We start from the raw sequence: 27,155 nt of genomic DNA on the forward strand, positions 1-27,155 counted from the left end.
TGGTAGAAGGTAGAATATGTACAGCATTTAAATTTCCCAAATATAACTATTCTATTGTCATGACGACAATATCAGAGTTTAATGCTTATAAATTGGGTTAAGCACAGTTATTGTTTTTTAATTTGCATTTGCTCTGCCCTTAGCTATTCTAAAATAGATCACATGAAATGTCGTCCAACATACACTTTATCATTGCTACATACACTTTAGTCATCTAGCAGACGCCTTTATCCAGAGCGACTTACAGTAGTGATTGCATAAATTTTTCGTAGTGGTTCCCTGGCGTTGCAAGCTTTACCAACTGAGCCCACTGAAGCCACTGGCTATGTGATGTAAAAAATAGAATAAAAAGTCAAATAGACTAATGTAAAAAGCTTGCAATTGGTCATGTAACAAAAAGCACAATAATAACGTTGTGTAGATTTTTCAATATTAGCCTATGTCTACATGAAGAAGGATAACCATGAAATATTAGCTGCCAGGGGAAATGGAAGGCATTATAGTTCCATTATATATTGCACAATAATAAGCCTTAAGTTCAGGAAACGATCAAAATGGTGAACAAAATAGATCTAGTAGAGACATGCGTCTCTATTCACAGAATTGACCAATCACCATTGAGCATGCAGAGGAAGGGATCCCAAAAGGTAAGTGATCTAGGAATTGTTCAAAGGTTGTTGCTTTTAGATCGACTATATTCTGTACCCTCCCTCTATCGATCCTACTTTAAAGTACTTCTGTAAGAAATAAATATCTGAAGTGCAAAAAAAGACAGCTCTAGCTAACTCCAGCAGAACATGAGATGGCAGATGAATGTAGTCCAGTTGTCTCAATGAGTCAAGCCAACTTCACTATTGAAAGTCATTTATTCAAACTATGTCCCAGTGCATCAAATCAAATCAAATGTATTTATATAGCCCTTCGTACATCAGCTGATATCTCAAAGTGCTGTACAGAAACCCAGCCTAAAACCCCAAACAGCAAACAATGCAGGTGTAAAAGCACGGTGGCTAGGAAAAACTCCCTAGAAAGGCCAAAACCTAGGAAGAAACCTAGAGAGGAACCGGGCTATGTGGGGTGGCCAGTCCTCTTCTGGCTGTGCCGGGTAGAGATTATAACAGAACGTGGCCAAGATGTTCAAATGTTCATAAATGACCAGCATGGTTGAATAATAGTAAGGCAGAACAGTTGAAACTGGAGCATGCACTCAAAACATACATTAACCTCCCCCTGAATACATTACCATGAGGACACCTTGGAATCTTGGCTTTTAGACACAGGCAGCTTTGGTATGTGTCTATTTAGGCCTGAATCCTGACTTTGGATGTAATTAATTTCAAACCTCACAAAAGTTTTGCCCAAAAGTCAGGATGTTCGGTAGGCGTCCTATTACTCCCCCTATTTGGGGGCGGTGATCTTCTCCAGGCCAGGCAGGGATGTAGTACCTGTGAAGGGTTCCCTCCATCAGCCTCTCCATCCACAGCCCCAGGTGGTCCAGTTTGTGGTGGATCTTCAGTGTGGCAGTGGAGCGGGACCTGGGCACAGACCTGCGTGGTGGGTGGTCCTCTCTGGACCCAGACCTTCTCCCTCCCCCAGTGGCGCCCCCAGGTCCTTCCTCCCCGGTGTAGACAGGCCTGAAGAGGCAGAGGTACTTCTTATGGCCGTTGAGTGCCAGGATGTAGCCCGTGTAGTCTATCTTGTGGCGGGCGCCATCGTCCTCGTCAGTGTCTATCTGCATGGCATCCTGGGCGAACTCCAGCAGCGTCTCCACCCATGCACTGTGCTTGTCCACGTTCAAGAAGGAAAAGTGGAGCGTCAGGCTCCTAGGGGCAAAAAGAAAGGATATGATAGGTTGGTTATAAATATGTTATAACTGCTGGATTCTGCCAACCCCCCAAAGAGGCAGCTTTCCACAACACTCACATATGAATACTCATGTTATATGTACAATGCTATGTATCACTATATACACCATTACAAAGAGGGCAGTTTGGGTCCTGGATGTTGATTGGCTGAAACAGCATTTCAGACGTGTGTCTATCAGACAATATACCACGTGTATGGCTGTTACGTTCCCCAGTTTATGTGTTGTAGTTTGTGTATTTGCATGTGTTTATTTCAGGAAAATGGCTTCCTGAAATCACTCAAGCAGCTGATTGGTCGACTCCATGGCTAATTGGAGAGCTGACCCCGCCCCCTCGTCAAGACAGCTGTCTCCAAATACCCATTCCATCTGAAGATATATAAATGCCAGTGTTCTGTTCAGGAGAGAGAATTTTGTAGGAAAGAGATTTTGCTAGAGATTTTGCTGGGAGTTCATTGCTGAGAGTTGGTATGTTTTGTGAGTTTGTTGCTCAGATAGAGCTTATTTGATGTCCTTTGTTTGTTTCTTAGTTTGTTTGTGAAATTGTTTAATATTCTGTTTCATTTGTTCCCAGGGGGGAAGGGGAAGGCACCTAGGGAGTGCTTAGGCAAGAGGCCCGCAGGCATACATATACCCGTAGCATATTCGCTGTCTAGGCACACTAGATAAGACCTGGGCGGACCACCCCCTGTATTTTGGTTAGGGCACCAGGTGGTGCTAAATTAGGTAAGTAGTGGGTAGGCAGGTAAGATAGGAGAGGGGGGGCTTTGAGATTTACTTTCTTTGCTTTGGTTCCGTCCAGCCCCTTTTCCCCATATTACCATGTGAAGGAATCAAGTCCTTGTAAACGGTACCACATTCTGTCTGTTGTCATCCTTACTCGCACCTACAGTCCATACCTTTTTCACTTCACGGAGAGTTTAGTTGTAGCAGGGTGTCGCGTTCCTCTTCATAGAGGCGTGCGTAACAATGGCCCAAAAATAATTGTTTACTGTTCTATTTATGTAAGTAAACTGTTTATAATAGCAATAAGGCACCTCAGGGATTTGTGGTATATGGCCCATAAACCACGGTTAAGGGCTGTATCCAGGCACTCCGCTTCACGTCGTGCGTAAAAACACCCCTAAATTGCGCCGCATGGTCAATCCGACGTTACAATTACAAAAACATGAAAAGCATAGAACCACTCAATTGGATTTATTGCATCGACATCACTGAAAAGATAACTACAATCCCTAAAATGTCAGAGCTAAAATATATATATACAGTGCCTTGCGAAAGTATTCGCCCCCTTGAACTTTGCGACCTTTTGCCACATTTCAGGCTTCAAACATAAAGATATAAAACTGTATTTTTTTGTTGTTGTGAAGAATCAACAACAAGTGGGACACAATCATGAAGTGGAACGACATTTATTGGATATTTCAAACCTTTTTAACAAATCAAAAACTGAAATTGGGCGTGCAAAATTATTCAGCCCCTTTACTTTCAGTGCAGAATACTCTCTCCAGAAGTTCAGTGAGGATCTCTGAATGATCCAATGTTGACCTAAATGACTAATGATAAATACAATCCACCTGTGTGTAATCAAGTCTCCGTATAAATGCACCTGCACTGTGATAGTCTCAGAGGTCCGTTAAAAGCGCAGAGAGCATCATGAAGAACAAGGAACACACCAGGTAGGTCCGAGATACTGTTGTGAAGAAGTTTAAAGCCGGATTTGGATACAAAAAGATTTCCCAAGCTTTAAACATCCCAAGGAGCACTGTGAAAGCGATAATATTGAAATGGAAGGAGTATCAGACCACTGCAAATCTACCAAGACCTGGCCGTCCCTCTAAACTTTCAGCTCGTACAAGGAGAAGACTGATCAGAGATGCAGCCAAGAGGCCCATGATCACTCTGGATGAACTGCAGAGATCTACAGCTGAGGTGGGAGACTCTGTCCATAGGACAACAATCAGTCGTATATTGCACAAGTCTGGCCTTTATGGAAGAGTGGCAAGAAGAAAGCCATTTCTTAAAGATATCCATAAAAAGTGTTTAAAGTTTGCCACAAGCCACCTGGGAGACACACCAAACATGTGGAAGAAGGTGCTCTGGTCAGATGAAACCAAAATTGAACTTTTTGGCAACAATGCAAAACGTTATGTTTGGCGTAAAAGCAACACAGCTAATCACCCTGAACACACCATCCCCACTGTCAAACATGGTGGTGGCAGCATCATGGTTTGGGCCTGCTGTTCTTCAGCATGGACAGGGAAGATGGTTAAAATTGATGGGAAGATGGATGGAGCCAAATACAGGACCATTCTGGAAGAAAACCTGACGCAGCAAAAGGTGGCGCTACAAAGTATTAACTTAAGGGGGCTGAATTTTGCACGCCCAATTTTTGATTTGTTAAAAAGTTTGAAATATACAATAAATGTTGTTCCACTTCATGATTGTGTCCCACTTGTTGTTGATTCTTCACAAAAAATACAGTTTTATATCTTTATGTTTGAAGCCTGAAATGTGGCAAAAGGTCGCAAAGTTCAAGGGGGCCGAATACTTTCGAATGGCACTGTATATTTCAGTCACAGCTTAAATCTTTTCACTGAAGCTGAAAATGTGTTGCCTTGAGGTGCTGCTGCTACCCGGTGATCCATTCTGCCGTAGCTCCGTCTTTTGCCTTCTGTTTGGCTTTGCCGTCTTCACTAGAGTCACTGAAATCACACAAAGCAGAACGATATATCTGAACAAGCAGTTTCCCCCAAGGAAATACGTTTGAGTCGCAGAATCACTGGTTCTCCATCTTACCTGAAAGCCTGAACCACCACAGTTCCAAACAGGATGAATAAGGCAGAGAATATCATCTCACGCCTGCAGAAACATATTACAGATATATCTAAATACAAGGGGGTTAGTGACAAACTGTTAACACTAATCTTGATTATAACACTCATAAGCAGTTCTTGACTAAAACATCAAGCAAACAACTGAAGAACTATCATTATTTGAAAGATCTGTTGAATTGGCATGGGCCATTTTATTATGTCCACATCTCCATATGTTGTTACCTAACATCGAGAATAAGAGTTAACTTACCAATTATTGTGAATAATATCATCAATGATTTCAGTGAGGTAATCATAAGCTGTATAGATCCATCGAATGAGAAACATCTGGAATTTAAAACATATTAACTGCCTAGTCATTAACTGATGAACACACTTACTGCATTACCCATCATAAAAATTAAAAAACCATTGCAGGTTTGGAATCCTACAAAAGAACATTCCAACAAGTATCTTATTTCTGGACACAGTACTAATTACCACATCATTATCCTTGCTCTTCAGAGATAATAAAGTAGGGCAGCCTTGTTCTTTTACATACAGTACTTTTCAGTAGTGAGGAACTCAACCCACAGAGGCAAACTCATTGTTGAGCTCCGGCAGCATTGTGTCTTGGTTGAGGATGGAGGGGTCTTTCTGCAGCTCATCCAAGAGACGTTGTTTATTCTCATCGGTTCCATTCCAACCGCCTGCCACCTCCTTGTACAGGACCTTTCCTGCCGCGTTACGATGCTCCAGGATGAACACCTGCGGAGCGAGCACATGCAGGCACACATGAACACACTTCCACATACAGTATTGGGGAAAGGTGATTTTACATTTTTATAAAGTATAATAGAGAGAGGTGTGTGTATGTGGCTCATTATACAGACACTTCTACCAGAAGCTCTCAAAAAATCCAAGGAGAGCACATTAACAAAGTTCATGTTCAATATGGAATAAATGTACCTGTGGTGGCTGTGTACTGTCCTTGGTCTTCAGCAGAGTATCACACAGTGGTTGTTGCAGTCTTTGGTAGGCATAGGTAAATCTCACCACCTCCTGAGTGTTGGTATAGGCAAATGAGATGAAGGCCTGGTTTCCTATGGTATAGGAATCCTCATCACCAGTGATCAGCAGGACACAGTACCTGAAAGGCAGATGTTTGGGGACATTAGTGTTTGTTCTGCAGCACTAAAACCTTTAGCGTGTGCTGAATATTCTACAGTGCCGCATGACACACAAATGTGTATACCTCAATTATAGAAGTAAAACAATCAATCATGTCACCTGGCTGTGCAGAAATTGTATGTTCACAAATAAATTGTAAGTTCACGAAGGGCATCAGTATGTTACTTTCTGCGTCGGTGGAGCTGCTTCACAGGACAAAGCTCATCAAACAGTTTCTGGTTCACCAGTCGATGGACAAGGAGAAACTTGTTGTTCTATATGAATTCATCAATGACTTGTTTTTTCATTCCTTTAGCCTAGAAGAAGAGAACAACAACATGGAGATATTAATAAAATGCCCTGTATCTAATCAGCTGAATTAACAATTGTCACCTCAACAAAAACTGCATCTCTAAATATAATCAATAAACATCAGTAATACAGATGCTACTCGGGTATTCAAATGCTATTTAACAATTAAATTAAACTGTCTGGTGGAAAAGTAGTCAAATCTAGTTAACTGTCTAGTAACTACATGTATAATGTCTGCAGGCCTCTCTATACTCTCCTTAAAGACCAGCATGGTGGGGGCGTAGGTGTTAATGTTGAACTGTTTCAGTAGGTTGGGAGTATCTGAGAGACCCTGGTCCACGTACCCAAACTGAATATAATCCTTATAGGCGAACGCAGTCGGCTACGGAAGATGAGAAAAAAAACCTGTAAGCAAGTATCAGAAAGCTGTTGTCGATGACCTATGTTCCAGGAGGAAGTCAATAAGTGATAGTCAGACCAGCTCTCTCAGAGGTAGTTTAAACTGATGCCAGACTGACTAGTCTAGACAATGGCTTACCTTGTACAAGAGTGGGACTACAGGCACTTGGTCAAACAGAAGCACATGCGGCTTGTTCTGCTCATGCCAGCTGTTCAGGAATTGAAGGTCATTCCTGGCTGTAACCTGAAACATACACACACAACAAAATAATTGTGAATTTGCGAAATCATGTTTACTGCTGTTGTTGTTATTTACCTTCTCAACCAGTCTCTGAGGGAGCAGGTCCTCCACAAACTGCCTCAGGTGCTCCTTCACCACAGCGTAGTGGAAGAAGGTCACTTTCCCGTTGATGACACCGAGTATGGACGGGGTACGGTGAGCACCGAGGTGATTGGCCAGACGTCTCTCATAACCAACGTCCACCACACCAATCCCCACACCTAACACATAATTGGCCATACAAAGACTCACTATGGTTATTGTACCTACTTTAGTTGAATGCACTGAATGTATGTCGCTCTGGATAATGGTGTCTGCTAAATTACTAGAACGTAATATTATGTCATATGGACGGTGAAGTCGTTGAGTAACTTTCATTTGTGTAATGCATTTCGTCATTTCCTACCCAAGGCCTCCAGCTCCAGAACAACCTCTTTCCAGACTGGCTCAATGTGGATACAGCTGAAGCACCAGTCGGAGGTGATTTTGATCAGGTACGGTCTTTTGAAGCTGTCTGGCACCACGTCATTCACATACTGGTTGAAGTGCAGAGCGTACTTGCTGTCAGCAAACTCCTGGCTGCCCTTGTTGCTGAAGGGGAAGTGGAAGAAGGACTCATCGAAGTAGAATTGGTCATGACCATGACCATACGGCTGGGTGTTATTAGTCTGTCCATACCGGTCATAGTTGGCCCTTTTCTCCTCGTTGGATAAGATCTTAAAGAGTTTGGGTAGAAAGCACATGGATATTGTTACCAGAGGGTGAGGAATTCCCTTCTGAATAATGCATTTCAAATCTAATTGTATTTGTCACATGCGCCGAATACAACAGACCGTACCGTGAAATACATACTTACAAGCCCTTAACCAACAATACATTTTTAAGAAAATTAATAAAATATTTACTAAATAAACTAACGTTAAAAGAAAGTAACAATAGGCTGCTGAAGTTTTGATGCTGGCGAAAATTGTATACACTTTTACCTCCTAAAATTTGGTAATCTTGATGAACATATCTTCAGCGCCTTCATTTTTGTTTTTATCAGGATGCCGTACAGAAATAAAGGAAAGACAATGCATCAATGGGCCATTCATTGTTGTAAACAGTCAATAGTCTAGTGCTAAATATATGAGTTATGACACCCAGAACAGAAAGAGTAAGTAATGTTCTTACCATTCTCTAATTAGGCGCTTGTACACTTTCTTGATTTCAGTTTGGCTTGCACTTTTGGTCACTCCAAGAATATTGTATGGGTCTACTTCATTGGCTGTCTCCACTAAGCGAACCAGAAGAAGCAGACAGACAACCACTATATCAGGAAATGCCAAACACATCCTTGTTCTTCTTGCCATGTTCTCTGTCGGGAAAGCAACAACAACAGTCAGGGTGAACACATATGTCTGACGGGATGTGTAGGTAAATTAATCTGCATTGGTAAAGGGAAGATTTGAAACATATACAGATCCAACTAGATAACCGTCTAAACACAGCCGTTAGTAGGCAATACCATTATAATTGCCACATGTTAGTTACAAAACAGAACAAATGCATTAAATTGCCATTGACTTGAATTCACCACCTTGCCTTGCAATCAATTTAGAATAGATAGATGGATAGCTAACCAAGCTAGTTAGCTATCCAGATTAGTTTGTTGAACACCATGCATATGTCTGGACCTCAAGCATCTGTCTGGATCAACTGTTCTTCTGCCACATTCCTCAACATTGTCACTGTTTATCTGCGAAAGGAAAGCATGGACAATGTGTAGTTTGTAGCATCATCTGAGCTCTCTACTGTTATCTCTCTCCTTAAATGATAACCTGCTGGGACTGCATCAAGTGAGTGCGAACGGGGGACCAGAGACACCAAAGGCATTGTGGGAGTTACAGTCTTTTACAATCCACCAATCACGAGGAAGTGTGATGTAAACAAGGAAGTCGTTGAAAATTAAAGGAGGGGAGAGAAGCGTGGAGAGTGATCACACGGAGCTGGTAAAAAAAACATATTTATCACCACTGCTTGTCATTATAGTTTGTGTATTCTATTTATTTCCAGTTACGACAACTGTATAAGCCATTTTTGGTATTTTAAAACTCAGGACTTCCGCGTAGCTCTCTGTGGTCGACATCGTTTCAATAACATATATCTTGAACGCTTTACCTAACTAGGGGTGTATTCATTAGTCGTACTCCGTTGCAAAACGTTGTGTCTGTTACAAAATGTTGCGTTGGCAACGGAAACCGTTTATCGTTTACTCTAGGAACCAAACCAGCGTGCCTTTTATAATGAGTTGAATTGAGAAATAACTGCTCAACATTGTTCAAATTAGGTGTTTTGGTCCCACCAATGTGTCCCAAAACACAAGTTTTAGATGGTTATAGCTAGGCAGGTACATTTCCACAGTTTTTTATGAGCCAGCCAGTTCAAATCCTGGGTCTGCCTTGGGAACAGTAGTTGGAATGTGAGTTGGCACCCACAGTATCGGAATCCTATATCCCAGCTGCTCCATGGGCCCCACGCCCTCTGCTCTGACCTCTCCACTCCAAACTGTGTGTATGTGTGTCTTTTGAAGGGGTTGGGATAAAGCGGAAGTTGAATTTCTGTTCAATTGGACAATAAAGTAATCTTCTTCTCTGCCTGTTTGCTGTTTGTATTGATCATTGATATTTTGTAGTACTGGGACTGTCTTTGTAAATACATATGTTTTAAGAACACTTATTGTAAACTGATTTGGTCATTTCTCTTCTCCGCCACAGTCATTGTAGATCTCCTGTTCCATGCTTCATATAGCCTAAGCCTACAGAATGGAGGAAAGACACAAAAGGATTCTCCAACGCAATAGGGTCAATCTCGTGAGAGACCTGAACCCGTCAGATATGTATCATGGACTTCTGTCAAAAGGAATATTTACTCAAGACATGATCGACGAGATAAAGGTAGTGTGTGATGGTATGCTTCTTGACTATTATTGTCTGTTTTGAAAGAATCACGATTCATGATAAACATCATCATGATTAGGCTATTCTCATCCCATGTTGTTACGCACTGCGAAGTCTGGTGTGTGAGACTATGAACAGGTTACCTGAATCATTACCATGCGTCATAGGCCACTGTTTCAGTTCTCAAAAGCACATACCTTGTTCCTCTATTTCAGAGCTCAGGGATCAGACAAGACCAGGCCAGGCAGTTGGTTCGAGACCTGGAGACCCGCGGGAGTCTGGCGTTCCCAGCTTTAATAGAGTGCCTTCATGAGACAGGGCAGCATAGTTTAGCAGAGCTCCTACTGGATGGAGAACCACAAAACCAGCCTCTACCTCAGCCTGTCCATGTCCGGCCAGTCGTTAGGCCTTTACCAGTTTTTGGGTAGGCATGTGTAGTCATTCATTACAATATCGGTCCATACTGCTGAAATTCTTATATTTGCTCTGGACTGCTCTATGTTGACAGACACACCTATGGACACTGTCAAGCCTGTCAAGTGGTAACCCCTGTCTATCCAACTCAATCAGTGAAGCCTATGCTCACCACACCCATTCCATGTACAGTGGCAAGAAAAAGTATGTGAACCTTTTGGAAATAGCTGGATTTCTGCATAAATTGGTCATACATTTTGATATGATCTTCATCTAGGTCACAACAATAGACAAACACAGTCTGCTTAAACTAATAACACACAAACAATTATATGTGTTCATGTTTTTATTGAACACACTGTGTAAACATTCACAGTGCAGGGTGGGAAAAGTATGTGAACCCTTGAATTTAATAACTGTTTGACCCTCCTTTGGCAGCAATAACGTTTTCTGTAGTTGCGGGTCAGACATGCACAATGGTCAGGAGGAATTTTGGACCAATTCTCTTTAGAAAACTGTTTCAGTTCAGCAATATTATTGGGATGTCTGGTGTGAACTACTCTCTTAAGGTAATGCCATAGCATCTCAATCGGGTTGAGGTCAGGACTCTGACTGGGCCATTCCAGAAGGTGTATTTTCTTCTGTTGAAGCCATTCTGTTTTTTATTTACTTCTGTGTTTTGAGTTCTTGTCCTGTTTCATCACACAACTTCTGTTGAGCTTCAATTGGCGGATAGATAGCCTAACATTCTCCTGCAAAATGTCTTGATAAACTTGGGAATTCAATTTTCCGTCGATGATAGCAAGCTGTCCAGGCCCTGAGCCAGCAAAGCAGCCCCACACCATGATGCTCCCTCCACCATACTTTACAGGTGGGATGATGTTTTGATATTGGTGTGCTGTGCCTTTTTTTCTCCACACATAGTATTGTGTGTTCCTTCTAAACAACTCAACTGTAGTTTCATCTGTCCACAGAATATTTTGCCAATAGCGCTGTGGAACATCCAGGTGCACTTTTGCAAACTTCAGATGTGCATCAATGTTGTTTTTGGACAGCAGTGTCTTCTTCCGTGGTGTTCTCCCATGAACACCATTCTTGTTTAGTGTTTTATGTATTGAAGACTCATCAACAGAGATGTTAGCATGTTCCAGAAATTTCTGTAAGTCTTTAGCTGACACTCTAGGATTCCTCTTAACCTCATTGAGCATTCTGCGCTGTGCTCTTGCAGTCATCATTGCAGGACAGCCCCTCCTAGGGAGAGTAGCAACAGTGCTGAACTTTGTCCATTTATAGACCATTTGTCTTAGTGGACTGATGAACATCAAGGCTTTTAGAGATACTTTTGTAACCCTTTCCAACTTTATGCAAGTCAACAATTCTTAATCTTAAGTCTACTGAGATCTCTTTTGTTCGAGGCATGGTTCACATCATGCAATGCTTCTCGTAAGTAGCAAACTCAAATTTTGTGGGTGTTTTTTATAGGTCAAGGCAGTTCTAACCAACATCTCCAATCTCGTCTCATTGATTGGATTCCAGTTTAGCTGACTCCTGACTCCAATGAGCTTTTGGAGAAGTCATTAGCCCCGAGGTTCACATACCTTCCCCAACCTACACTGTGAATGTTTAAATTATATATTCAATATAGACAAGAAAAATACAATAATTTGTGTGTTATTAGTTTAAGCACACAACGTTTGTCTATTGTTGTAGATGAAGATCAGATCAAATTTGATGACAAATGTATGCAGAAATCCAAGTAATTCCAAAAGGTTCACACACTTCTTCTTGCTACTGTAAGTGTTCACATCAATTTTCTGTAAGGAATTTGAGTCTGCATATTCAAGTATAAATGTGGTGATGTTTATTCCATGTTTATTACATGCTTATTACAGCCCCTGAAGGGGAGTTTGGAAAACCTAGGACAACAGGAAGAGTTAGACGTGACAGTATTCAGGTAAGTTATCTTGCCTTTTGGTTCTATTTACTGTAGGCAAAATGAAGTTCCCTATTGTGGTTTTTGACAGTACTCTCTAAAGGAATTGTTGTATCTCAGTTATGTTTAATTTAACTTATAATATAACACACAATATGCTATAAACAGGGCGTTGGAAAGTATTCAGACCCCTTCCCTTTTCCCACATTTTTTTTCTGTTACAGCCTTATTTAAAATGGATTAAATAAACAATTGTCCTCATCAATCTACACACAATACCCCATAATGACAAAGCGAAAACAGGTTTTAGAAATTTTGGCAATTTTATAAAAATTTAAAACAGAAATACCTTATTTGTGTAGGTATTCAGACCCTTTGCTATGAGACTCGAAATTGAGCTCAGGTGCACCCTGTTTCCATTGATCATCCTTGAGATGCATCTCCAACTTTATTGGAGTCCACCTGTGGTAAATTCAATTGATTGGACATGATTTGGAAAGGCAATCGGGGGAGAAGGGCCTTGGTCAGGGAGGTGACCAAGATCCCGATGGTCACTCTGACCGAGCTCTGGAGTTCCTCTGTGGGGATGAGAGAACCTTCCAGAAGGACAACCGTCTCTGCAGCACTCCACCAATCAGGCCTTTATGGTAGAATGGCCAGACAGAATCCACTCCTCAGTAAAAGGCACATGACAGCCCGCTTGGAGTTTGCCAAAAGGCACCTAAAGGACTCTCAGACCATGAGAAACAAGATTATTAAGGTCTGATGAAAGCAAGATTGAACTCTTTGGCCTGAATGCCAAGCGTCACATCTGGAGGAAACCAGGCACCTCTCATCACCTGGCTAATACCATCCCTACGGTGAAGGATGTTGATGGCAGCATCATGCTGTGGAGATGTTTATCAGCGGCAGGGACTGGGAGACTAGTCACGATCAAGGGAAAGATGAACGGAGCAAAGTACAAAGAGATCCTTGATGAAAACCTGCTCCAAAGTGCTCAGGACCTCAGACTGGGGCGAAGGTTCACCTTCCAATGGGACAACAACCCTAAGCACACAGCCAAGACAATGCAGGATTGGCTTCGGGCCAAGTCTCGGAATATCCTTGAGTGGCCCAGCCAGTACCTGGACTTGAACCCGATCAAACATCTCCGGAGAGACCTGAAAATAGCTGTGCAGCGACGCACCCCATACAACCTGACAGAGCTTGAGAGGATCTGCTGAGAAGAATGGGAGAAACTCACCAAATACAGGTGTGCCAAGCTTGTAGCACCATACCCAAGAAGACTCGAGGCTGTAATTGTTGCCAAAGGTACTTCAACAAAGTACTGATTAAAGTGTCTGAATACTTATTTAAATATGATATTTCCACATACTCTGTATCTTGCCTAGTCAAGATTGCAACAAGTCTAAATTTGAGTCCAACCAGTTCCCTGATTGTTTGGATATACTGTGGAATCTTTGCATGCTTTACTTTCATATTCTCTCAGAGTTATAAGATGGATGCCAACCCATGTGGACACTGCCTGATCATAAACAATGTCGATTTTGAGCCTAAGTCGGAGCTGAGTAAGCGCACAGGGTCCAACATAGACTGTTAAAAACTGGAAAGAAAATTCAAATCTCTGAACTTTATTGTTCTTGTCAAAAGACACCTGAAACAAAAGGTGAGGATGTCCCCAGCTACCTTCCTGTTTAGCCTTCTAGTTTAATTTATAAATATTCATGTTTTACTGGCCAAGTGATCCAATGCTTACATTAATCACTATATTTCAGCAAATAAAGCAGGAGCTTTTGGCTTTGTCCAAGAAGGATCATTCACAGTATGACTGCTGTGTGGTGATCATGTTATCACATGGGAAAGTGTAAGCATTTTTGTCTTTCAGGAGATTAATAATGTTAATCCATTTCATTGCATATTTTCAGGTGTGTAACAATCGCTTCCCCGGTGCAGTGCATGGAGTGGATGGGCCCAATGTCCCAGTTCAGCACATTACCAACTACCTGAGCGGTCAGAACTGTCTTTCCCTACAGGGCAAGCCAAAGATCTTCTTCATCCAGGCCTGTGGGGGAGGTAAGGCAACTTCACTAGCTATAATAGTTGCTCATGCTTAATTATTACTTACTACTGCTTATGCAGCACTAACAACAATGTTATGAAGGTGTTGAAATAATCATCTGTACACTGGGTTACATCTCCGACAGTGGAGGAAGTATTTGGGGGCTAGTGGAACTAGTCTCACTCTGTCAGTCCTCACACACGATTCTCGTTTGAGAAACCCAGAATGGCTGGAGTCATTTGTTATAACTTGTATAATGTTCTGTACATTGTGGACTGGCAGGTGAGAGAGACACAGGCTTTTAGGTGTCTCCTGACGAGGCGAGGCCTTGTATTGGAGGAACAGGTGACCAGACAGATACAATGCCCATGTCCTCCAGCAGTGACTCTCTGAGCACTCAGTCTGATGAGCCAGACGCAAAGGCCACACTACCCACAGCCAGCGACATACTGGTGTCCTACTCCACCTTCCCAGGTGTGTGTGTGCGTGTGTTTCTGTCAAATACAGTAAATCTTTGTGGTTATCAATCCCAGAAAGTGTTGTTAGTGTGTCTATCGCTCTGATGGCTGTTTGTCGGTGTGACTTGTACAGGTTACGTCTCCTGGAGAGATACCCAGGCTGGCTCCTGGTATGTAGAGACACTGGATAACACGTTGGAAGAGAATGCTGCCACCGATGACCTGGTCACCATGTTAATGATGGTGAGTTTGTTGTCTTTTTAAAACACTAAAGTATTATCCTCTTATGAAGCTTTCCATGTTGTTTGTGTTCAGGTAAACCATGAAGTTTCAGAATACACGGCCAACGGTCTCTACAAACAGATGTCTGGTTCCTTTAACTTTCTACGCAAACTTCTCTACTTCCATGCCCTGCCCTGCCAGAGACCAATCGTGTCATGACAACACAGTGTTTCACTCTCGGGAAATTGTCTCTTCATGTGCCCTTTTAAAACAATTCCAATTTTCTCTATCAATGTTTATTTGGATATGTGATCAAAGAGTACCAAGATTGTCATTTTGTTGACATTTTTCTAATGTTCTTTCATTTCTTGTTTTTACACTCAACATTTTTGAGAATTCAAAATCATTGTGAAAATCAAAATTGAAGCGGGAAAAAAACCAATGGTTTACCTTGAGAAGCTCTCTGAGAAGTATCAATCAGGACTGTTGATGACCTTACTATTAGCCAGAAAATAAATGGTATATTATATGTCATTTCCATGTTGAGTGAATTAGTTTCAGGTGAATATTTAGTGAATGGCTGTGCTGTACTTTAGGTTAACAATGTGATGTCCAAAATGTATTGTGTAATTGTGTTCTGGTCATATTTGTACACTGTTTTTTAAATTATTTTTATTTTGTTTTACGGTTTAAAGGTTACCGTTGCAACATTTCTTTGGTATGGGGGGTGCCTGTGAGTCATTGTGGCTTTCAAATTCAGTAAGCAGGATTCAGGAGTTTGATAATTATAAAGTATATTGATATGTTTCGACATGCGAAGGGAAATTCCTGAAAGAGATACTAAATTCTAAAATCCACGTCTGGGTCCCTCAATTCCCACTTCCAGGGGTTGGAATCCATTGATATTAGAAGTGTTTCATATTTTTGGGCTGATCCTTTTGATTTATATCATAGATGTCTGACCACAGCTGTGCAGTACAATTCCAATTGACTTGGTCCACAAGCAAGCCAGCTCCAGGGACAACTTGAAGACCAATCTGTAATGGTGAATTATTTTTATTTATATTCCAAATCACAGCATTGTGGTTTCTGAGGCCTGCAACACAAATAATCCTTTTCCATTCTTGAATCCAAGAGAAGCAGAGGAGCCAGCTCTAACCCGAGAACAGATCACAATTTACAATGCTGTCATCAAGGCAAAGCGTGGCTACTTTGAAGAATATAAAATACATTTTGATTTGTTAACACTGTTTTGGTTACTATATGATTCCATATGTGTTATTTCATAGTTGTGATGTCTTCACTATTATTCTACAATGTGGAAAATAGTAAAACACTAAAGAAAAGCCCTTGAATGAGTAGGTGTGTCCACACTTTTGACTGGTACTGTATGTGTTAATGTCATGGGATGTGCAATGCAATTTACTACAGATTTGGCATCTGGATTAAATAAAACTTTTGTTCCATATTACAGTGGCTAATGCATATGCATTACATGCAGGTAAAGTGTAATTATACTGTAGTTATATAGTACTACGCTTTACCATACATGCCTATGTAACTACCCTGTTTAAGGCCATTTAATACACATGAAAATACAAATCTTGTTGTGTTGATCAGTGTTAGCTAGCTTTTGAGAGGGAGTGGGAACATAGTGGAATGAGCTGCAGCTGATGCCAGGTTTAAACTCTTAATTATCGTTCTGCTTCTTGAAGCTTGGTGAGACTGTGGTTGTCCCATGGTTATTTGACATATAACAACCTTCCCACAACGTTCTGGGATGGTGCAGGATAGTTGCTTGGCTTTGGAACATTCTCAGCCCATTTAAGGAACTTTTTGGGGGGGTTTTCCTTACTTTAACAGAATGTTTCCTAAAAGTTCCAACATCGTTACATTTAGTTCAATTTTAGGTAATGTTCTAGGCAAGTTCTCCAACTTGTTTGACATTGGGAATGTTCTCAAAAGGTTCAGAGAATGTTAAAAAAACAATGCTCTCCTGTGGGAATGTCAATACTTCAGCATAACATTTCCACAATGTTCTATTTAAATGTTCTTAAATTCAAATCAAAGTTTGTTTGTCACGTGCGCCGAATACAACAGGTGTAGTAGACCTTACAGTGAAATGCTTACTTACAGGCTCTAACCAATAGTGCAAAAAAGCTATTAGGTGAACAATAGGTAAATAAAGAAATAAAACAACAGTAAAAAGACAGGCTATATACAGTAGTGAGGCTATAAAAGTAGCGAGGCTTCATACTGGCACCGGTTAGTCAGGCTGATTGAGGTAGTATGTATATGAAGATATGCTTGTTCAGAGAACCCTACAAAACAACGTTCTTCTGTGGGAATTTCAGTATTTCAGCATAATGTTTTCTGCAGGTTTCCTCATGGTTCTATTTCAAGTAATGTTCTCAGAAAACATTCCACAAAAAACATGAGTAAAGTTCAAAGACTTTCAAAGAATGTTATTGAAAAACATATACACTGAGTGTACAAAACTTTAAGAACCCCTTCCTAATATTGAGTTTCCCCCCCTATTTTGTCTTGGCCCCTCTGAATGGCCCACATACACAAGCCGTGTCTCAATTGTCTCCAGGCTTAAAAATCCTTCTTTAACCTGTCTCCTTCCCTTCATCTACAGTGACTGATGTGGATTTAACAAGTGACATCAATAAGGGGTACCCATGGTGAGAGAGAGGCAGGTTGAGGTGGCCAGGATCAGAGTAGTACAGAAGATGTTGTATGCTGAGGCAGTGAAGAGAGTAGGAGAGGAAGATGGGTCCAGGGTGAGTAGGCTGAGTCAAATAGAGAGTGATAGGAATAACGTACATCAGTAAGGTTGGTTTTTTGGCGTTGGTGGCCATGGTTGTCAACTGTATCGCATGAATGGTACGTAAATCACAGAGGATAGATGTTGTGGTGGCAGCTGCAGAGAATTACTTGGGTGTGCAAGATTTTACTGCAGAAGAGTTACACGATGTTGCTGTTTTTGTGTTTATCTGCTTGTTTGCAATGTTTTGTGTTACAATTTTTAAGAAGAATGTATAGAGTTTTGTAACACATTTGAATTTGTATCCTTCAAAATATATGTATGTAACAAAGGAAACGGAAAAAAAGAGTATCACCATAGTGTTCCTGTTGTTGTTGAATTGTTATTCCAGGCTAACACTAAATCATTAGAAAAGGTCTAGAAAAGTACATGCTTCATGATAGCTTTGCTTATTGATTTCATAAAGAATATAGGCCTAGGTGGCATACAATGTACAGCAAGTCTACATTGTAATGTACTGTTAAGTCACAGTCATTCATCACCACAGACATGCAGTGGAGAAATGCACATCACAGATATACAGTGGAAAAATGTCATCAAGCCTTCGATGGGCAACGAGAACAACTGATTTGAGATCAACAACAGAGGGCGCCGATGCTCAGACTTCTCCAGCATCAAGGTAGGCCTAAACCACTGGGAGAAACATTCTATTTAGGCCTACAGGCTAAAGGTCAAAGGTAGAGTAATTTAATCGTGTAGTATCAACACAAAGCTCTTCCACTAACCCGCTTTTGGTTAGGATGGTGGTGAGTGTGATGCATGATGTCATGATGTCAAGCACTCCAAATATCTTAGGCGGGCACGATATGCCCCGTGCGTTCTAAATTAAAAAAATTGAATCAAATGTTACTTGTCACATGCTTCGTAAACAACAGTTGTAGTAGACTACCAGTGAAAGTATATGTATTGGTGCGTAGTTTACGCGTAATTATTTATCTCTACATTAAATCCAATTTATGATCCATTTCAATGTTCATTTAACCATATAGCCTAACACATTTAAAAGTAATGGGGTTGTTTTAAAAATGTAAAGCAAAAGATATGCTAGGTGGGTCGGCGTCTCCTCACGGAGGGATTACGGCTGCCTATCAGCAGAACTCCCTGAATTCCATTCCGCCTTTTACGCAGGACAGTGGCTCGTGTATCGCAATAGCATCGGACTTCCAAGTGACTTGCGTTGGCATTACAGGTCGAAGTTTCGGAGTGCAAGAGAAAGTAGGAGCGAAGTGATCTATCTCTTTCACGTGATTGATTTTTATTTATTTATTCCGTTTAAATAGAAAACGCATTAAGGAATCATTTTTATGTTGATGAAGTCCCACCGGGTGTGGGACGTAGAAAATAATTGTCCTTTATAGAAAGTGTAAAGAGGTGCACCCAACCATTACTCAGTGGCCAGACGTGAAGGACCTTGATTTTCCTTTCCCCAGCATTTGCAGCCTGTGCGAGGTTGGTGGAAAATGGGCACGCGGATCCACTCGGTCTCTGGACTTATCGTCTCGTTGATATTTACATGTCATCTGATAAATGTAAGTGATCTTTTGCATCCTTTTATTTTGAACTTTAATATATTTCTCATGAACAAGATTTTGGTCTAGTTTTCACACTGCTCCACGCACAACCGAAAATTATTTCCTAAAGAAAATTAACTTACTACTAGGCTACTTTTCAAAACTTTATTACAGTGTAATGCTATTTGTTTCTTGGGTGTTGCGGGGCAAGTATCCCATATATAGCATAGTTGAATATATATGATTCACCACACGCTAATTATACGTGTTCTAAAAAATAATGTGACAAACTAGAATATCGAGTGGAATAGAGCTGATCTAATTCTGTCCATAGAAACAGTCTATTCATAGTCAAGTCTCTCTTCTGTCTACATGCAAAACAACTTTCTCAATCTTCTGTCTGAACCACACTCATTTCACATGAAACGCTTCAGGAAAACTGGCAGCGTTTGACCATTATTCCATTATTTGCGAATTTATGCAAAGGCTACATAAAACAATAATTGAAAGGATGTGAAAGGACACTGGTCAGAATCTAGATTTGGTTGTTTATTAGTTACTGTGCATTAAAACCAATTTATTGGTAAACTAGATTGTAACCGCTTTTTTTCTAGGGGGAAATACTGGTGTCTATAACAGGTATCAGCAAACTTGTGTCAATATACTTTGATAATGCCACTTGTTCTTGTATGAATATTCATCAGCATACTTTTAGAACTTGATTCAGTTCTTGTGCTAGTGGCATACTGTTTTCAATTCATTCAAATGTTCTATGAATATCTCTTCTGATAGAGCTTCACATTGGATCATAAGAATGATGTATGAAATGTATAGTGTAGCCTGGCCCTGTGCTCAAGTGATGTGAATTATAGGAGACAATAACTCCAAGCTTTAAGACAAAACTACAAAACAAGGCTACCCGGACCACCTGCATTGACACTTTTTTGAACTGACTCTCTTGCACTGACTCTATGCCCAAACACTGCCCACTGGACACACCAGTAATTTCAACGTGGAAATTTGGGTAATATTTAGTTGACACATTGATCGATGAGATTTCAACCTATATTCACCCACTCAAAAAGACAGCCAGAAGTTTCTTGAATTCCCAACGTGTTATCACTATGTTTTCAACCATCTAAAAGCACAACCAAATTCCAATGGAAATACAATGTCAGGCATTTTGTATTTATCGAACAATTTAATGTGTTATCACTGTGCTTCGTCTAATAGCACAACCAAATTACCTGGGTTGCAGTTGAGAGTACAAAGTGCAGTGATCAATACTGTTCAAGATTATGCGCAAATTATTATATCAATTGTGAAGGTCTCCACAGACCTCTGACCTTTGCATGCTATTTTGAACATGGATGATTTATATAATTCCATAAGAAGAAATGTAAATTTACTGTCTGTATTGCAAAATGGATATTGAATTGTGTTTGGTTGTCAACGCAACCAAAAATCAACATTTGAAGGAGATGTATCTTTTGTCCCACTGACATAGTCTGGCTTTAATTCCAGTTTGCCTAGAAATTATTTATTGATATGTTGGATTGATGTCTCCATCTCAACCAAGAATCTAATTTGTAGACAAACTGGAATTAAAGCCAGACTAAATCAGTGGCACAGATGGAGCTATCCAAGCATAAGATACATCTCCTTCATTGACAACCAAACACAATTCAATATTCAGTTTGTCTACAAATTAATAATTGATATGTCATGTCTCCATCTCAACATAAAATCTAAGTTCAAGAATAGGACTAAATCTAATCTAATCAAACGTTAAATGCACTTTGAATTAAGCTTGATTTGATTTAGTCCTATTCTTTAACTTAGATTTTATTTAGATGGAGACGTGATTCTGACATATTAATGATTAACTGGAATATTACATTTGAAACCCTAAGTCTATATTTATTGTCTATTTTTAGTTGAACCCTGAGTTGAATTAAAACAATAGCTGTTGATGACTGTAAATGTTATATAGGCCTAAATAGTATAATTGATGATATATGATTTATAAAGTATGGTTGCATTTAATTTACTGTGTTAAACCTACCTTTTGAAATGACTTTGATAGCAACACTGAATATATTGAATTAATTAGAGATCTCTCAATAATCATTCTCACGATAGCACATAGGTAGTAGTCAGTCACAATTATCAAAGCTAAGCAGGGCTTGGTTAAAATCCTGTTTGGGAGACCAAATTAATAGCTGTAGATAGATCAGCTCTCCAGTAAGAGGTGCTGCCCAGACTATTTTTTCTTCTGATAGTGTTTATAACGTTGAAGATCTGACATTGTTTCCAAGTTACAAAGTCAACATATTTTACATAAGGTTTGTCTATGTTGAAAATGACAGTTTGTTCAGTTTACTTGAGTGGCCTGTGCAGTCCCCAGACCTCAACCCATTGGAGCATCTTTGGGATGAATTGGAACGGGCTGTTCACAGCATGAATGTATCGCCATCCAATCTGCAGCAACTGTGTGATGCCATCACATCAGCGTGGCCCAACATCCCTGTGGAACGTTTCCGACACCTTCTTGAATGCCCCTGGCTGTTTTAGAGGCAAAGAGGGGTTTGGGGGGGGGGACCTAATAAACTGAGTAAGTGAATATGGGGAAATTTAGAAATTAGGATTTGTTATCTGTATGGTTATGATAAATTAGGCATTGTTGCGATCTGTTGGCATATAGATAAATGTGCTCATATTTATTTCCATTCCAGGCCTTGTGTTCTAAAAACAGTATGCTCAAAAGAGTTTGTGCCCAGTGGGTGGTCTCTACCCACACACTGACACATACTTACCCTGACACTCCCAACACACACACACACACACGCACACGCACACGCACACGCACACGCACACGCACAAGCACAAGCACAGTACATATGCCCACAAATGCATACTGACGCCACACACACACATTCACACTCACCACATTCGCTGCTGCTACTTCTCCACATACGATGCTTCTACAGCTCAGTGTATTATCTATCCTGTTGCCGAGTCCCTTTACCCCTAACTATATGTACATAGCTACCTCAATTACCCCGTACCCCTGCACATAGACTCAGTACTGGCACTCCCTATATATAGACGCTATTTTTACTTGGTATTGTTATTCACTGTGTATTTATTCCTCCTGTCTCTATTTCTATTTTTATGTTATCTTTTTAATATTTATCTTTAACTCTGCATTGTTAGAAAAGGACCCGTAAGTAAGCATTTCACTCTTAGTTTCTACACCAGTTGTTTACGATGTGACAAATAACATTTGATTTGATTTGAGGAGATGGCACTTTATCCCACACGATAAGAATAATTATACCCCTGAGATCATGTCTGGATTCTCATCTATTTTTCATCAAATAGAAAAAGCGGTCAAGGTCTGTCTGTCAGGCACTATTCGGTTTTTAATTTCATCGGAGAATGAGCGTTCTCTTGGAAGCCCTGTCCCAGATACATAGTCTAACACCTGTTTGAGATAGTCAATAAACCACAGTAAGCTGAGGGTAACAGACAAAACATGGAACATGTTGATGAGGAGCCCGCTGTCAATCCTGTGGCTTACATGATGATAATGGGAAGTCTAAATGTTGTCATGTCCAATTGGCTGAAGTTTGTGTTTTTTCTGTTGTAGTTGAATTTTCAAGCATGTCATGAATCGCTGTCAATGTTCAATTTATTTTTGGGTCTCCATTCAGCGATCATCTGATACATGTTGACTCGCCTGTCTGTATTAGGAGTTGGCTTCCATATAGTTTTACCAGTAACCTCGATGACGACCAAGGATGACAATAGCAACATAATTTAATTATCAGTAGCAGCATCTGTTTCTTGCGTTTTGAGTCTGCACACTGACAGGCTTGACTTTATGTTTCAATTAAGTACATACTGCTGTTGCTGTGGGCTTAGTGCTCAATGGGATCTTTGGGATGTCCCTACCCGAAAACCCTATCCTTAACCCCTACCCTACCCTTAACCTTAATCATAACCTTAACCATTTTACATCTCAACTTCAATGGGGTAAGGACTTCCCAAGGATCCCGGATAGAAAGGGCCGTTGCGATGGGGGCCCCCTTCACTCCTCTGGAATGTCAGGGTAAGTCGGATCAATCAACTCAAACAATCAACGTCAATAAAATGGCACATACCAGTACCATATTTTCCTGGTTTACTAGATTTCAGAAATGGCTATAGAAGTGCATTGCTCGATATCCCCTGTTATCTCAAGCCGGCATTTCCTATGTTTTATCGACCCTCCTGTTTTCTCATGACTTGAGAACGTCAATCTTTACGTCATACTTTGGCAAAGCAAGCAGCATCTGTCCAGGATATTGTCAGAGCCACGGTTTTTGATCTGGATCTGTGCCCGTCCTGACTGCCTGTCATTACGAGCAGTTTGGAGTTGAGGCCACTTGGTTTTCTGGTTGTCTGACATCAGAACTGTGAGCACTGCTGACTATTTTGGCTCTGCGAGCCCTTCCTCCCGGTATGGACTGCAACAGCCACAAGTGTCCCCTGACTTCATTGGGGGTGGCGTGATCCACGTGGGGGAAGGGTGCCCTGGATTCCTGTGACCATAAACAGACTGTGTGCCCATTGTCATAAACCTTGGTCTTTTTTAATCCTATGAAACTCAACCCATTTATTCCCATCTAAATGTTATGCAACATCTTGATATAGCTAATGCCATGTGTGTGGTATATTAAGTAAGCAATGGAGTTTGATTCTGTGTGCTGCTGTTTTGTCACCCCAGATCTGTCTGTACATGTGTGGTGATATTTAGAAGCTGAGAAGTCAGTTGATGCTTTATTTAGGGATAGGCGTCCCGTCAACGTCACGATCGCAGATTTTAGAGAAACAACAAATGCCGGTACATATAAGTGTCTTATATCGGATGAAAGCTTAAATTCTTGTTAATATAACTGCACTGTCCAATTTACAGTAGCTATTACTGCAAAACAATGTCATGCTATTGTTTGAGGAGAGCTCCTAACAACAAAACACTTTTTTCACCGCGATAGGTTTGATAAATTCACCTCTGAAGGTGAAATGTGTACTTACATTCTGTCACGCCATGATCGTAGAGATCTTCCTATTCTCTATGTTTGGATGGTCAGGGTGTGACTCGGGTGGGAAACTCTATGTTCTGTGTTTCTGTGTTTTGGCCGGGTATGGTTCTCAATCAGGGACAGCTGTCTATCGTTGTCTCTGATTGGGAATCATACTTAGGCAGCCTTTTTCCTTTTGTATTTTGTGGGTAGTTGTCTTTGTTAGTGGTCTGTATAGCCCTAGTAAGCTTCACGCTCATTTTTGTTGTTTCTTGTTTTGTCTGCGATATTTATAATAAAGAAAAATGTACGCTTACCAAATGTACACTTACCACGCTGTACCTTGATTTTCAAGACACATTCTGAAATGTTGCTCTGATTTATCATCCAAAGGGTCCCAGAGATAATAATAATAATAATAATAATAATATATGCCATTTAGCAGACGCTTTTATCCAAAGCGACTTACAGTCATGTGTGCATACATTCTACGTATGGGTGGTCCCGGGAATCGAACCCACTACCCTGGCGTTACAAGCGCCAAGAGATAACACAAAGTGTCGTTTTGTTAGATAAAATCCCGTTTCATATCCCAAAAAGGTCCATATACGTAACATGCACAATCGATTTTGTATTTCCACTCGTTCAATTTGCAAAGAAAGGAATCTGTGAAAATCTAGCCCTAAACGTTGTTTCAACCCGTCAAATCACATTCGTATTTATTTCCCAGAGATCCTAGAACGTAACCAGACTTCACTATATCATTAAGAGTGTAGTATATCCTATAGGACACCAAATTTGGTCGGAGAGCAACGCCCTCATGGTACGCCGATGAAGCGGGCGGTCTTCACTTGATTGACTGTAACTTTGTCAAATAAGCACCAATCAGGGTCAAACAAAGCTAGCTAGATAGCGAATGAGCTGGGCTTTACGGGAGTATATGGAATCTGTAGCAAAATGTTGCTGGTAACCTTGTGCGACAGCAAGCCTTTTCCTTTTGGACAGAAATTATAAGGATATGGAGATTTATGAAGTTATAAAAACTGGGCATTTTGCAAATGTTGAACTTATAATAGGGCTACTAATACTGGAAAAGCTAAATCAATGTCCAAGTATACAGATTTGAGGATTTTCTTGCAGAAAAATGTAATGTGAATGTAAATGTTGCCCAAATGTACCTGGGTGACTTCACACTAAATCTCATGTAGTTTGCTCATACTTCAATTTATCCGTCTGAAACACACTGCTACCATCTTGTGGACACCATCGGAATTACAACCAGAGTGATGGACCTTTCTGTTGCATTTCAAAGATGGTGTTAGAAAAAAAAAAAAAAAAAACAAACGGTTGTATTTTCTTCTACCAGATCTATTGTGTTATATTCTTCAACATTCCATTCACATGTCCACAAACTTCAAAGTGTTTCCTTTCAAATGGTACCAAGAATATGCATATCCTTGCTTCAGGGCCTGAGCTACAGGCAGTTAGATTTGGGTATGTCATTTTTAGGAAAATTGAAAAAAGGGGGCTATCCCTAAGAAGATTTATAGCTGTGATCCTTTAATCAAATCAAATCAAATCAAATTGTATTGGTCACATACACATATTTAGCAGATGTTATTGCAGGTGTAGCAACATGCTTTATACAATGGTCTGACTGCTACCCCACACAGTTTAAGCTATGCACTTCAGACACATGTTAGGGATGCAAATTCCCAAATTCTGTATTGACTAGTTATTTGTTCTCTATTGACTAGCTTCCTGTACTGACTAGCTACTTGTTCTTATGAGCTACCTGTTCTGATGAGCAACCTGTTCTGACTATCTACCTGTTCTGTATTGACTAGCTACCTGAGGTGCGTTCAGCAAATTAAATAGTTGTGAACGTTAGCTAACATATTCCATTTATTTTGTGTTAGCCGCGACCGTTCACTAACGTTAGCTAACAGTCTGAGAAGGTAATGTGCAGCGAACGTAAGTGTCTGTATCCGGTCTAAACTGAAGCTAAAAATAATCAAGTGGCCATGTACAGTTGAAGTCAGAAGTTTACATACATACACCTTAGACAAATACATTTAAACTCTGTTTTCACAATTCCTGACATTCAACCCTAGTAAAAATTCCCTGTCTTAGGTCAGTTAGGATCACCACTTAATTTTAAGATTGTAAAATGTCAGAAAAATAGTAGAGAGAATTATTTCTTTCAGCTTTTATTTCTTTCATCACATTCCCAGTGGGTCAAAAGTTTACATACACTCAATTAGTATTTGGTAGCATTTCCTTTAAATTGTTTAACTTGGGTCAAATGTTTTGGGTAGCCTTCCACAAGCTTCCCCATAACATGATGCTGCCACCCCATGCTTCATGGTTGGGATGGTGTTCTTCAGCTTGCAAGCCTCCCCCGTTTTCCTCCAAACATAACGATGGTCATTATGGCCAAACAGTTCTATTTTTGTTTCATCAGACCATAGGACATTTCTCCAAAAAGTAAGATCTTTGTTCCGATGTGCAGTTGCAAACAGTAGTCTGGCTTTTTTAAGATGGTTTTGGAGCAGTGGCTTCTTCCTTGCTGAGCAGCCTTTCAGGTTATGTCGATATAGGACTCGTTTTAAGGTGGCTATAGATACTTTTGTACCTGTTTCCTCCAGAATCTTCACAAGGTCATTTGCTGTTGTTCTGGGATTGATTTGCACTTTTCGCACCAAAGTACGTTCATCTCTAGGAGACAGAACGTGTCTCCTTCCTGAGCGGTATGACGACTGCGTGGTCCCATGGTGATTAATACTTGCGGACTATTGTTTGTACAGATGAATTGCTCCCAAGGATGAACCAGAGTTGTGGAGGTCTACACATTTTTTTGTGAGGTCTTTGATTTTCACATG

At 40.5% G+C, this 27,155-nt stretch overlaps 1 protein-coding gene and 2 pseudogenes across 50 annotated transcripts in view; 2 read left to right on the forward strand and 1 right to left on the reverse strand.

Annotated features, from left to right (window-relative positions):
- Positions 1–847: 847 nt before the first annotated feature.
- LOC127913017 (dnaJ homolog subfamily C member 16-like) lies at positions 848–7,935 on the reverse strand (annotated as a pseudogene).
- A 905-nt stretch (positions 7,936–8,840) lies between these two features.
- Positions 8,841–16,337, forward strand: LOC118360763 (caspase-9-like; annotated as a pseudogene).
- A 2,292-nt stretch (positions 16,338–18,629) lies between these two features.
- Positions 18,630–27,155, forward strand: part of LOC118360765 (basement membrane-specific heparan sulfate proteoglycan core protein-like) — a 208,859-nt gene continuing 200,333 nt past the window's right edge. For 46 of the 50 annotated variants that reach the window (XR_008085356.1, XR_008085383.1, XR_008085392.1 and 43 more), the window contains exon 1: positions 18,630–19,225. Coding sequence is in view for 1 of the 50 variants with exons in the window: in XM_052485072.1 (XP_052341032.1) it covers positions 19,157–19,225 (69 nt within the window). In the remaining 49 variants the exon portion in view is untranslated. The remainder of the gene's footprint in view (positions 19,226–27,155) is intronic. The other 4 variants (XR_008085363.1, XR_008085401.1, XR_008085402.1 and 1 more) reach the window with 4 other exon arrangements.

This window comes from Oncorhynchus keta, chromosome 28 (genome assembly GCF_023373465.1).
Source record: "Oncorhynchus keta strain PuntledgeMale-10-30-2019 chromosome 28, Oket_V2, whole genome shotgun sequence".
NCBI lineage: Eukaryota > Metazoa > Chordata > Actinopteri > Salmoniformes > Salmonidae > Oncorhynchus > Oncorhynchus keta.